Source organism: Cibotium barometz, chromosome 5 (assembly GCF_041138505.1).
Source record: "Cibotium barometz isolate CiBa-2024 chromosome 5, ASM4113850v1, whole genome shotgun sequence".
In the NCBI taxonomy this organism is placed as follows: domain Eukaryota; kingdom Viridiplantae; phylum Streptophyta; class Polypodiopsida; order Cyatheales; family Cibotiaceae; genus Cibotium; species Cibotium barometz.
Window position 1 is genome coordinate 26425778 of NC_141050.1, and position 11273 is coordinate 26437050.

General features: G+C 36.2%; 1 protein-coding gene across 1 annotated transcript; it reads left to right on the forward strand.

The window, feature by feature from the left end:
• Positions 1 to 1507: 1507 nt before the first annotated feature.
• Positions 1508 to 10051, forward strand: LOC147638300 (very-long-chain aldehyde decarbonylase GL1-4-like). Its single transcript, XM_086798212.1, has 11 exons — positions 1508 to 1706; positions 1845 to 2068; positions 3996 to 4234; positions 5177 to 5396; positions 5600 to 5721; positions 6592 to 6848; positions 7016 to 7123; positions 7473 to 7670; positions 7895 to 8005; positions 8095 to 8268; positions 9548 to 10051. Exons 1-11 carry the CDS (start codon positions 1647 to 1649, stop codon positions 9716 to 9718), a joined length of 1884 nt encoding a protein of 627 aa, XP_086654338.1. The 5' UTR covers positions 1508 to 1646; the 3' UTR covers positions 9719 to 10051.
• The last annotated feature ends 1222 nt before the right edge of the window (positions 10052 to 11273 follow it).

The window sequence follows — 11273 nt, forward strand, 5'->3', positions numbered from 1 at the left end:
TCTCCGTTATCCATGGGGCACCTTGATCGCTCGCACACACATCAAGCTGCAGCGGCCTTGCAAGTTCACTTTTTAACAACTCTCGAAGCTGTTCGCAAACTTGGCTTTTGCTGCGGACAGAGACACCATTTTTCATATCAAATCACCAAAATTATCACCACAAAATTCTGAATTTTTTTGTCCTTGAGAAATTTTCCTCCTCAATAATATCCCGAAATGAGATTTTTGGGCTACGATACCTTGATATTCTTAAGGATTTTTTTGAAATTAACAAGAATAAAATCTACTTGTGTAAATATTGAAAGCGCCATTATATATATAGTTCGCAGGTTGCTTTCGTCCCATCAAGCAAAATTGGCAAATGCATGTCCAAATTCAAATACGGGTTGCACGTTTTTTTTTCTTTCTAAAGGGTCAAATTAAAATCAGATTTTTCGGGGACAATGCATGTGCGCCAAACACTCAATCACTTTGATAGGAGCTATTCACACGAGAGCACCCATTTCAACCTGGAGTTCAGTACATGCACCAATGGACCACCCGTGTTAAACACCAGCTGGGGTGAACTGTTAATAGGACCTCCAGTGGGACGACCTCAGTACGTGCACCAATGGACCACCCGTGTTAAACAACAGCTGGGGTGAACTGTTAATAGGACCTCCAGTGGGACGACCAGTTGGCCTCCCTCTATCTCGTGTGAACAGGCCCATATTAGGCCCTTTCCTCACATATCTATCCATCAGTGATAGCAAAAAAAAATATTTTTCCAAAAAAATGGAAAACTTTTATCTAAAAATAATGGAAAACCTTTATCTAAAAATTGTAAAATTATTTATAAAAAAAATCTTGAAATCTCAAAGTTTTTTTTTCTATAACTTCTCAAAATTTGAATTTGAAAGTATTTGTACTTTCAAGTTTTAAAGTGAAGGTATTTATACCTTCAAGTTTTAAATTTGAAAGTATTTTTCAAAATATAAAGGTACAAACTACACTAAACTGGTTTTTTTCAAAGTATCCAAGATCCATTCATCCGATCCTCTTGTCTAGACTCTATATGCATTCAGTGTGCGTAGCTATTTCATTGTGTATATGCATTCAATCCTCTTGTCTATATGCAATCAGTGTGCGTAGCTATTTCATTGTGGATCTACATTCAAGGTGCCTAGCTACTTCATGTTCCCATAATCCCATTGGTGCCAAGATTACATCAGGTTGAAGTGGCGATCTAGTTTTCCTGTGTGTTCACTTAAAAGAGCTTGGATGGCTTTGGCTTCTTGCATTTAAATTCTGCATTTAATCATCCTCCAACCTTGCAACCAGTCGGAGACTCCGTGGCGCATCAAAATCAACCATGGTCCCTTACTGTGCCAAAATATTTTGGCACACGTAGGCTTTTTCCAACGACCCAGTTGCAATTAGTGCATTTGCCCGTGAGAAAAAGCCCTTAGAAAGTGGGTGATTTTGGTGATTTGTTATGAAAAATTAATGATGAATCAATAGTAAAGCTATAAATAGCCACTGCTCAAGTGCATAGAACAGTGTAGAGTTAGCAATGCTCAGCATACACTTTCATTACAGTTAATATCATATGCAAGCAGGATCAGCAGTCCACATTAGTAGGAAATCTTCCCGACTTCAACGTAAAAATGGCCAGCCCTCGTGGTGTGCTATATACCTTTCCATGGGAACGTTTGGGAAACTGGAAGGTTTGTCTCACGACTACTGGCTTTTTATGCTCGCATCTATGTTAATTAAAAGGTTAATGCGGATACAGTTAATCATATCAAACAGCACAGTTCAAAGTATCTGTAATCGACCTGCTGGGTAAACTTTGTTGTGCGCAGTATCTGATCTTCCTCGCAGTCGCAGTGAAAGCTTATCAAGTGACTGCGCATCACGGAGTGACCATGCTAAGCAACAGTTATGTTCATATCCTAGCGCTGTCCGCCGTTAGATATCTTCTTTTTCAGATATGGTGCACTGCCTCACGCCTGCCTTTAATCTCAAGAAAGTACCAGATTCAAAATAAGGGCATCAAGTTCGAACAAATCGACCATGAGGCTGGCTGGTAATGATAGTGTCACAATAGCATTCCATGCTTTCATCTCATGTTATTAACTAACTAATAAACGCTCATTTCACGAAGCTTCACAATGCTAGAAGGGTTTACTAAGGTCCTACGTTAGTTCGTCTCGCTGTGCATTTGCATGCCACCAAGCCCCGGTCTCGTACCATGCCTCTTCTTTTTCGGCAAAGCAAGCCACAACATAGAGGGACGTCTCTCTCTCTCTCTCTCTCTCTCTCTCTCTCTCTCTCTCTCTCTCTCTCTCTCATATTAGGGTTTTGGGTAGGTTCTAAGGAGTTGCAACGACCTCTCCTCTCTGTCTCATGCCTTCTTTCTTCTCTCTGTGCAGAGTGACCTCTATCTGTGTGTGTGTTGTTGTTGTTGTTACAGAGTGTTTTTAGTAGGTACGAATTACGGTACTTAAGATAGGTACAGAGGGTTCAGACTCTCTAATCCATTTAGGCGACCTGAGGTGATCTGGTCATAGAGGGTTAAATGTCTCTCTTGCAGCAAAAGCAAATTGTCGAATGTCTCTCATTTTCTATTTCCCGCATGCACCGCTACATGCCCTCTCTCTCTCTCTCTCTCTCTCTCTCTCTCGGGCTTAACACAAACACATGGTAGACTACTCTCCCACATGCTCTCTCTTTGAGAGACCAAAGCAAATAACTTGGTGCAGCGTTGTGTGAGGCGTAGATGGGAGGTTGTGCGTAGGGGCCGTAGTGGTTGGCGAGAAAGCGGGTCTGCGTATGTTCTCAGCCCTAAGGTGATCGTGTGCTGTCAATGGCGCCTCGTTCGTGGGAGGGTTGGACATTCATTTTTTAGTCTTTTATTGTTTTCTCTAAGGTTTTCATGATGAGGACTCGGGTTAGATGTGTAGGGGCTACATGATGGACAGCAACACATGGAGCACGTACAACTGAAAAAAAGAACAGAGCTTATGTTAGTCGGCACCTATTATAATGTTGGTGGGTGCTAATTAATGTAACACGAATAGGATACACACATAAAGATAGTCATCATCCATCCTGCCACTAATGCAACTCCAGATTAAAAAATGTCATCTAAATTCCTATTGCTAGATGTGTAGGCATGAACCAACTAGAACTAAAACTATTCTAATTAATGTAACACAGATAGGATACACATAAAGATAGTCATCACCCACCGCCACTAATGCAACTCGAGAATAAAAAATGTTATTTAACTTCCTATTACTAGATGTGTAGGCATGAACCAACTAGAACTAAAACTATTGGTAGCTAAGTTTCCTTGATAAATATCCTATGACTTGTCGGTTTTACAACCTCAAGAAGCTAAATTAACATTAGTTTTCTTCAAGGCAAGGTAAAACTTCAATGGTTTGTTTTTTGAATTTTAGCTACTATAAAAATTACAAGTGTCAGTTTGTTTTAGCACTAGTTATAAGGATTAAAAATATATGATGTTTTTTAGCTAGTAATGAGTTTGGCTACTATAAAAATTACAAGTGTCAGTTTGTTTTTAGCACTAGCTAGGATTAAAAATATATGATGTTTTTTAGCTAGTAATGAGTTTGGAGTGTAAGCTCAGGGGGTTCAACTCAAAAAATATTAGTGTACCACGTGAGTTCAACAGGAGGGGTTTTTTAATTAGATACATTGAGAAAAATTAACACAATTATATTAACATGAGGGGTTTCTTAATTCAATTTTAGAAAAAAATCATTTAGTTCATAAGTAAAGAGGGGTTGTTTTATTGTGGGGAAAATTTAGTTAAGGGGTTTTTAAAATACCTCTTGAAGGCATGTGATACCTAGGGTTTTCTAGTAGTGCACCCCCCGAGAGTGTAAGCATCATTTTTAAGTATCACAATGTTTTAGCACTAGTAATACATATATCAAATGTTAATTATGTCCTAACTATTCATTGCTTTACAAGTGTTTGAACAGGGAGAATGCAATTTTTAATACTGTTATCTTGGCATGGGTTATTCAAGCTTTAGCTCCGGCAAGCTTGTCAACAAATCTTCCGGCATGGAATGGGAGGGGAGTGGCTCTAGCTTTCCTCATGCATGTGGGGCCCATCGAATGGATATACTATTGGGCTCATCGGGCCCTTCATCACCATTATCTCTTCACTCGTTATCACTGCCATCACCACTCCTCCTTTGTCACACAACCCATCACTTGTGAGTCCATTGCTTCTAGCTTTTAAACTTATGTTTAGGTCTATAATTTGGTTTTTTTCTTCTTTCTAAGTTATCAGACTTGGTTTCAAAGCTATCTAAGTCATTCATTTGTGTGCATGCATGTGTATATGGATGGCTATCTAGCAAAATCCTTTATGTGTGGACGAGTGCTATCATAATCACTTATATAATTATGCATCATGTGTGAATAAGTCATTAGTTTGTGTTTGTGCATGTGTAAAATTAGTGGACAAAAGCTAGCATAATTGGCCTTTATGCATCATTCTCACAAACAAGAGATCGTGGGACTGGTGTGGGTTTAAGCCATGGTTGTTGGACTTTGGTTCCCTCATTTGGATCATATGTAGTCCACATCTTTAGCCCACTATCTCTACCACCCATCTTAAATTTCTCAATTGGTACTTATATACTAAATAGAAAACCCAATGCCCAAGATGCCCACTATTAAACAATCAAAATAAGCTCCTAAGCTCGAGGCCAAAGAGTAATCACAAGGATTTTAGGTTTAAAGTCTTCTTGCTTCACACAAGTTTGCTATCCAACCAACATTCTGATATATTATCTGATTATAACTCTTAATGGACATTTTGATATATAATCTAATTAGATACAACTCTTAATGGACATTCTCTTGACCAAATATTTAAAAATACAACTATATGATAAGAAAAAATTATTTGTTGAAACATACATCCATATTTCCATTTTCCATCTAGTGGTACTTCTTTTTTGAATCTCATGTTGTTGAAATTCTATTTGATTATATGTTTTGTATGCTATGTTTTCTATGCTTTTTTCCATCACCCATGCTAGAGAGTCTATTCTATAACATATTGTTTATGTGAAGTTTTGGTCTCTCTTTTCTAATCTCTTGTTGTAATTTCATCTAATTTTGACTCACATGTTTTATTTTTAATGCAGCTAGTAATCACCCCATGTTGGAGCATATGTTCTACAATGCACTTTTTGGGGCAGTTCTTGGAATTCTAATTGTTCTAAGATGTGCCTCTTTTGCATTATTCTACATCTACATATTGTTTATAGACTTCATGAATGCATGGGGACATTGCAATTTTGAGTTCATCCCAATATGGGTTTTCGATAGCATACCGCTCTTGAAATACATCATCTACAGCCCTACGTAAGAGTCTAGCTCATCAAGGATACTATAAATAATTTTGTAAATATATACATTAAAAAAGATTTCAAAACAAGCATATCTTAATGTTCATAGTAGAAAATTTTGTTGTTTTTGAAATAGGATTTTTAAAAAGGAAAATAAACGTTATAAACTTGCATTTTCCAAGAGAAAACTAGGATGACTAAATATTTTGATTTTTTCAGGTTCCATTCCTTGCACCATATGAAGGTGCACACAAATTTCTCACTCTTTATGCCTCTTTATGATTACATGTATGGAACTTTTGATGCAACATCTTATCAACTGCATAGAATGATAAGAAAAGGTAAGACTTTATACCTTCTATTAAATTAAAAAAAAGTATGTGGTAGTTACATCCTTTGGATTTTAGTCCTACTTTTGGTCATATAAACCACAAGGTAGACTAAGTATTAGTAGCTCTTTCTTAAAGTTACTATTTGAGAAACTTTCTCATGTGAATCTTCTCGGCATGGGTTCAAGAGCAGATGGTAATTTTGAACAGAGATTTACTTTATACTTTATCTGATTAGAACTATTCTATGAAATAACGAAGGAGGATTTTTTCCTTCCCTTCTCAATATGAGGATTTTTTTTAAAATTTAAGTGAGCTCTAAGATAAAGTAAAACCATCTTATCTCAAACTCGCTTGATGATTTTATTTATATTCTTCATTTCTAAAAGTTACATTGATATTTTATGGCGTGTAAGAAAATACTCATAGGTAGGTGTATGTGTTGAAGAATCTTAAGTGATGCTTTTCAATATTTACATTTTATATGTTTAGTTAGTTTTATGTAAGAGGATAATAATACAAACAATAATGCCTTGGTGTAGGTGACAAATAGACTTGGTTCTAGTTTTGATATGAACTATTTCACATGAGTCCAAACAAGAGTATATCCAATGGGTATCTAGTTACTAATATAATAGTTAAGTGGGAATTAAAGGCTTGGATTCAAGTTTTGAACCACCAACTGGTAACCAGTTAATGTTCCATGTGAACATGATCTTAGGTGCCTATATTACATAGCAAGTAGAAATAAGGAAAACTCTGCTAGGAGGACCAATGTATAATACAATAAGTAAACTTTGAAGCCACTTGTAATTGTTTTGATTTTTTAGTGCACATGCGTATGCACCTTTTGAGAGCTTGATTTGCTAGTTTCTTGTATAGGGAATAAGAATAGAGTTGATTGTGTGTATGTGACACATGCAACGGAGTTGCTATCAATTTTCCACCTACAATTTGGATTTCAAACATTTGCTGCCCAACCTTACACAAAAAAATGGTATATATGGGCATTATGGCCAATAACATTCCCTATAATGGTGATGGCATGGCTTTTTGCAAAGCCTTTCATTGGTGCTACACACCTCATCGGCAAAAGCTTTGAACTCCAAACATGGGTGATTCCACGTTTCAACTTCCAAGTAAATCTCTAATCGATTTCACTTCTCAATATAATGTACTCGTTCAACTTAATGTCACACTAAGAATTTCTCAAAATTATGCATGTCCGGCACTAACAATCTGTTTTTTCTTTGATTTATATTTAATTACCTCATTATAATTTAGTGTATGTCAACTTGTCCAACAGTATAACATGAGCTCAGAGAAATCAAGGATTAGTGGATGGATTGAAGAATGTATTTTGCAAGCCCAACAAGCTGGTGCAAAAGTCATTGCTTTAGGATTGTTGAATAAGGTACTTAAAAATACTTGAAAAGGGCTTTTTAAAATATGTGGGAAAGAGGGTTGGTCTTATGAACAACCCTCTAGTATATTAATCTTATATACCTATTTTTGTCTTTTTTACCCCTTTATTTTTTTAAAAAAGCCATGGCACCAATTCTTATTATATTTAAGCTATGTAAACTATCATAAAGGGTGTGTTGCACCATTGAGTAGATTTACAACTTCTCTTTATTTACAATGCAACCAATTAACACAAAATAATGCTTTCTCTAAGCACATTGAAGACAAAACGATATTTTAAAAAAAATAATGGTCCATTGACGATTACATTCAGAAGACTTCGGTGTTGCTATTGTTAGGACCGATTACATGAGAAGTTCATGACAAGGAGTAAAGCATTGAGCATACCCATTGTCACTGGAGAAACCTTAGCGGCAGCCATTATTGTTAAGAAGATAATAGCACTCGGGTCGAATGAGATTTTCCTATCTCCAACAGATTCGCGAGTTGGTCGAGCCATTGCTACGTACCTCTGTGAGCAAGGAATAAGAGTTGTGGTATGATGTTACAATATTGTGAAGCTTGCGTTAACAATTATTCTTCATGAAGATATTAATCAAGAACTAGTTGCTAAATTATCACTAGGTTAATTTGGTTCAATTGAGAATCGATTTCCTTTAGTTTTGAACGAGGAGATTAATCGAGAAATAGTTTCTATATTATCAGTACATTGACTTCTCTACGAGGAGATTAATTATTGCGTCATGATGATGATCACTAGGCTTTGCTACCTTCAATGGATCAATTTACGAATCTACGTGAGAAGGTTTCCCCGGGCTTTCAACATAACCTTGCGTATGCTACCGAGTATGAAGATGGAAAGGATTGCAAGGTTAGATCATATCAGCTATCATTTAATTCAAGGATTAAGAATAATTTAGATAATGTATTATCGCTTATGGAATCCTGATAATGTTGTAGGTTTGGGTCGTGGGTGAAGAAATAGTGACTGAAGAACAGAGATGGGCGCCTTCGGGGACTCATTTTTACCCGTTCAATGTGTTCCCTCTACATGCTTGCAGACGAGATTGCAGCTACGAGTGTGTCCCCGGGCTAAGGCTACCTGATTATGCAAAAACCATCAACGCATGTGAGGTAAATATGGGTGGAATTAAATAGATGCTGACCACTATTTATTTTTAGCCAATATCCTTTTTATAAATTGCATGCTAAACCCCCAAGCAAATCATCCCACCATGCCCTCCTTACCCTTTCGCTTTGGTCACTGTAGCTTCTTCTGATGATCACCATCTTTACCGATTCTATTTGTAGCCACAATCTCCAAAAAGGGTAACCTAATATGAACACTTTTGTTAGAATGTCCTTAGTAATATCCTTTTTCTTTTGGAAGAAAGTTTTGTTATTTGGTAGTGATAGCATATCTCACAACTCTAATGACCAGCATGTAAGAGGATACAATGTGTGGTGTATATAAGAGATCACTCATAAAGATCTTTCACATCACAAAACTTTATAACTCAAGGATGATCCGGAACTACTAAAATGGAGGTTGTATGCTAGTAGAAACTAGGGAATAAACTCATGGTGATGACTAATGAATTGTGTGGAGAAGGGAATGGCCATGTATCTTTATAGGCCTACATATGCACAGTAGCCGTGATATGACCATGTAGGTCTATGATCATAGTCGCAAGTGCCACCGTCTGTGGTGTAGACTCGACCCATTACGACGTACTGGATAATACGTAGTAATTTCCCCACCTCCCACGGCCATCTGGGCTCATCTTGGGCCTCATTTGGACCACACAATGTTATGGTAGGGTGTCTAAGAAACTCTATGTGTGGAGGACCATCATGAGATAACGGAGCAATGTAACATGTAGCCTATTTGGAAATGTGCCAAATCTAATCTAAATTGTCTCTAAACCATCTAACCTCATAAGTCACCTTATTGGGTGCTCGAGTTACTCAACCATGGCTACTTCTTATAATGGGGGCCATACAAACATGAGCTAGCTAATTCTTGGATAATATAATATGAGGTGGAGAATTGATATCCAACACATCAAGGTTCACCTTTACTTTTAAAAATAATTCATTGAACATTTTACTTTTGTTTTGAAATTCGAAGGGTGTTTTGGCATATCATCATCCCTTTGATTTGAATTGTGTAAAGAAATATCTAAAGTGTTCTTTGCCTCAAATACATTCAATCTTGGGATTTTTGTTATTAGAAGGTTGCATATAACTAGATATTACACATGCTAATATATGTCTATTATTTTCTCTTGAGATGTTGAGCTTTGTATAACTTCTCAATACTCTCCATAAATCAAACGATAGATATACAATTACCAAAACACTCGGTCTAAATCATCAAAAGAAGTAAATATCGATGTACCTTTTCTTGCAGGATGTAATGCCAAGGTATGTGGTAAGGGCTTGCTATGTAGCGGCCATAGTGCATGCACTGGAAGGATGGCGCCACAATGACTTCATTGAAGAAATCCCTGCATATCGCTTGGAGGCTTCTTGGGAAGCAGCCTTAAAACATGGTTTCTCCTTTCACAACAAAGAGTCATAGGTCATTAATTCTCATATCTTTTATCTTTTCATTATGGTTTTTTCAATGTTATTACCATGAAGGATAAGTGAAAAATTTGTTAGACATTGTGTATCTAACCAAGTCAAGACTTATAACTATGTTGGTTGAGAAACCATCTCTTTCTAGATGGTATATGTGAGTATATTGCTATTGTTGAAGAGAAAACAAAAGGGTCGATATATCAAGAGAACATACTCTACAAAGTCTCAATACGACCAACAAAAATAGTAGGTTTTGCCTCATATTTGTACATACTATAAGAGATTACTATTACATGTATTATATTTGACAATAAAAATCTAATTAGAATCATGTTACATTATCTAAGTTGTATTCTTGATTCAAGTCACATGCCATGTATTTTAATATACAATTTATGTGTTGAATTAAGCAACAAATATTCAAGGATTTGGCTCATGCTTCTATATATATTATAAGAGACTACTTATAAAAGTAATATAACTAGAATTTTAAAGAAAATGAAAGTGGCCTTGCTATGCTATTTGAGTTATATTCTTAATACAAGTCACATGCCACATGTTTTTTTAAACGTAATAATATTAGGGTAAGTTGAATGTGTTCCCTCTACATGCTTGCACATGAGATTGCACCTACGAGTGTGTGCCCGAGCTAAGGCTACTTGATTATGCAAAAACCATTAACGCATGTGAGGCAAATATAGGTGAAATTAAATAGATGATCACCACTATTTATTTTTAGCCAATGCTATTTGAGTTATATTCTTAATACAAGTCACATGCCACATGTTTTTTTAAACGTAATAATATTAGGGTAAGTTGAATGTGTTCCCTCTACATGCTTGCACATGAGATTGCACTTACGAGTGTGTGCTCGAGCTAAGGCTACCTGATTATGCAAAAACCATTAATGCATTTGAGGCAAATATAGGTGAAATTAAATAGATGATCACCACTATTTATTTTTAGCCAATATCCTTTTTATAAATGGCATGTTATTCCCCCCCTTAATCCGTTCCTTTAGACAAAATGACCCCACCATGCCCCCCTTACCCTTTTGCTTTGGTCATTGTAGCTTATAATATGATCAGCATCTTTACCGATTCTATCCATAGCCAATCTTCAAAACAGGGTAAATTAATATGAAAACTTGTTAGAATGTCCATAGAAATATCTTGGAGAAAGTTTTGTTATTTCGTAGTGATAGCACATCTCACGATTTAATGAACAGCATGTAAGAGGATACAACGTGTGGTGTATATAAAAGATCTCACAATTCACACTTCACAATTTACTGAACAACATGTAAGAGGATACAACGTGTGGTGTTTACAAAAAATCACTCATAAGGATCTTTCACATCACAAAACTACAACATGTGGTATATACAAGAGATCATTCATAAGAATCCTTCATAGCAAAAAACTTTAAAACTCAAATTGCACAATAAGAGAGTTAGAGAAGAATATTATATTATTTATTTGATACAATAAATGGCAAATCCTTACACCTGTGTGCTCCTGTGTCGAAGGGTGCTTCGATGGATGATCTGGAAC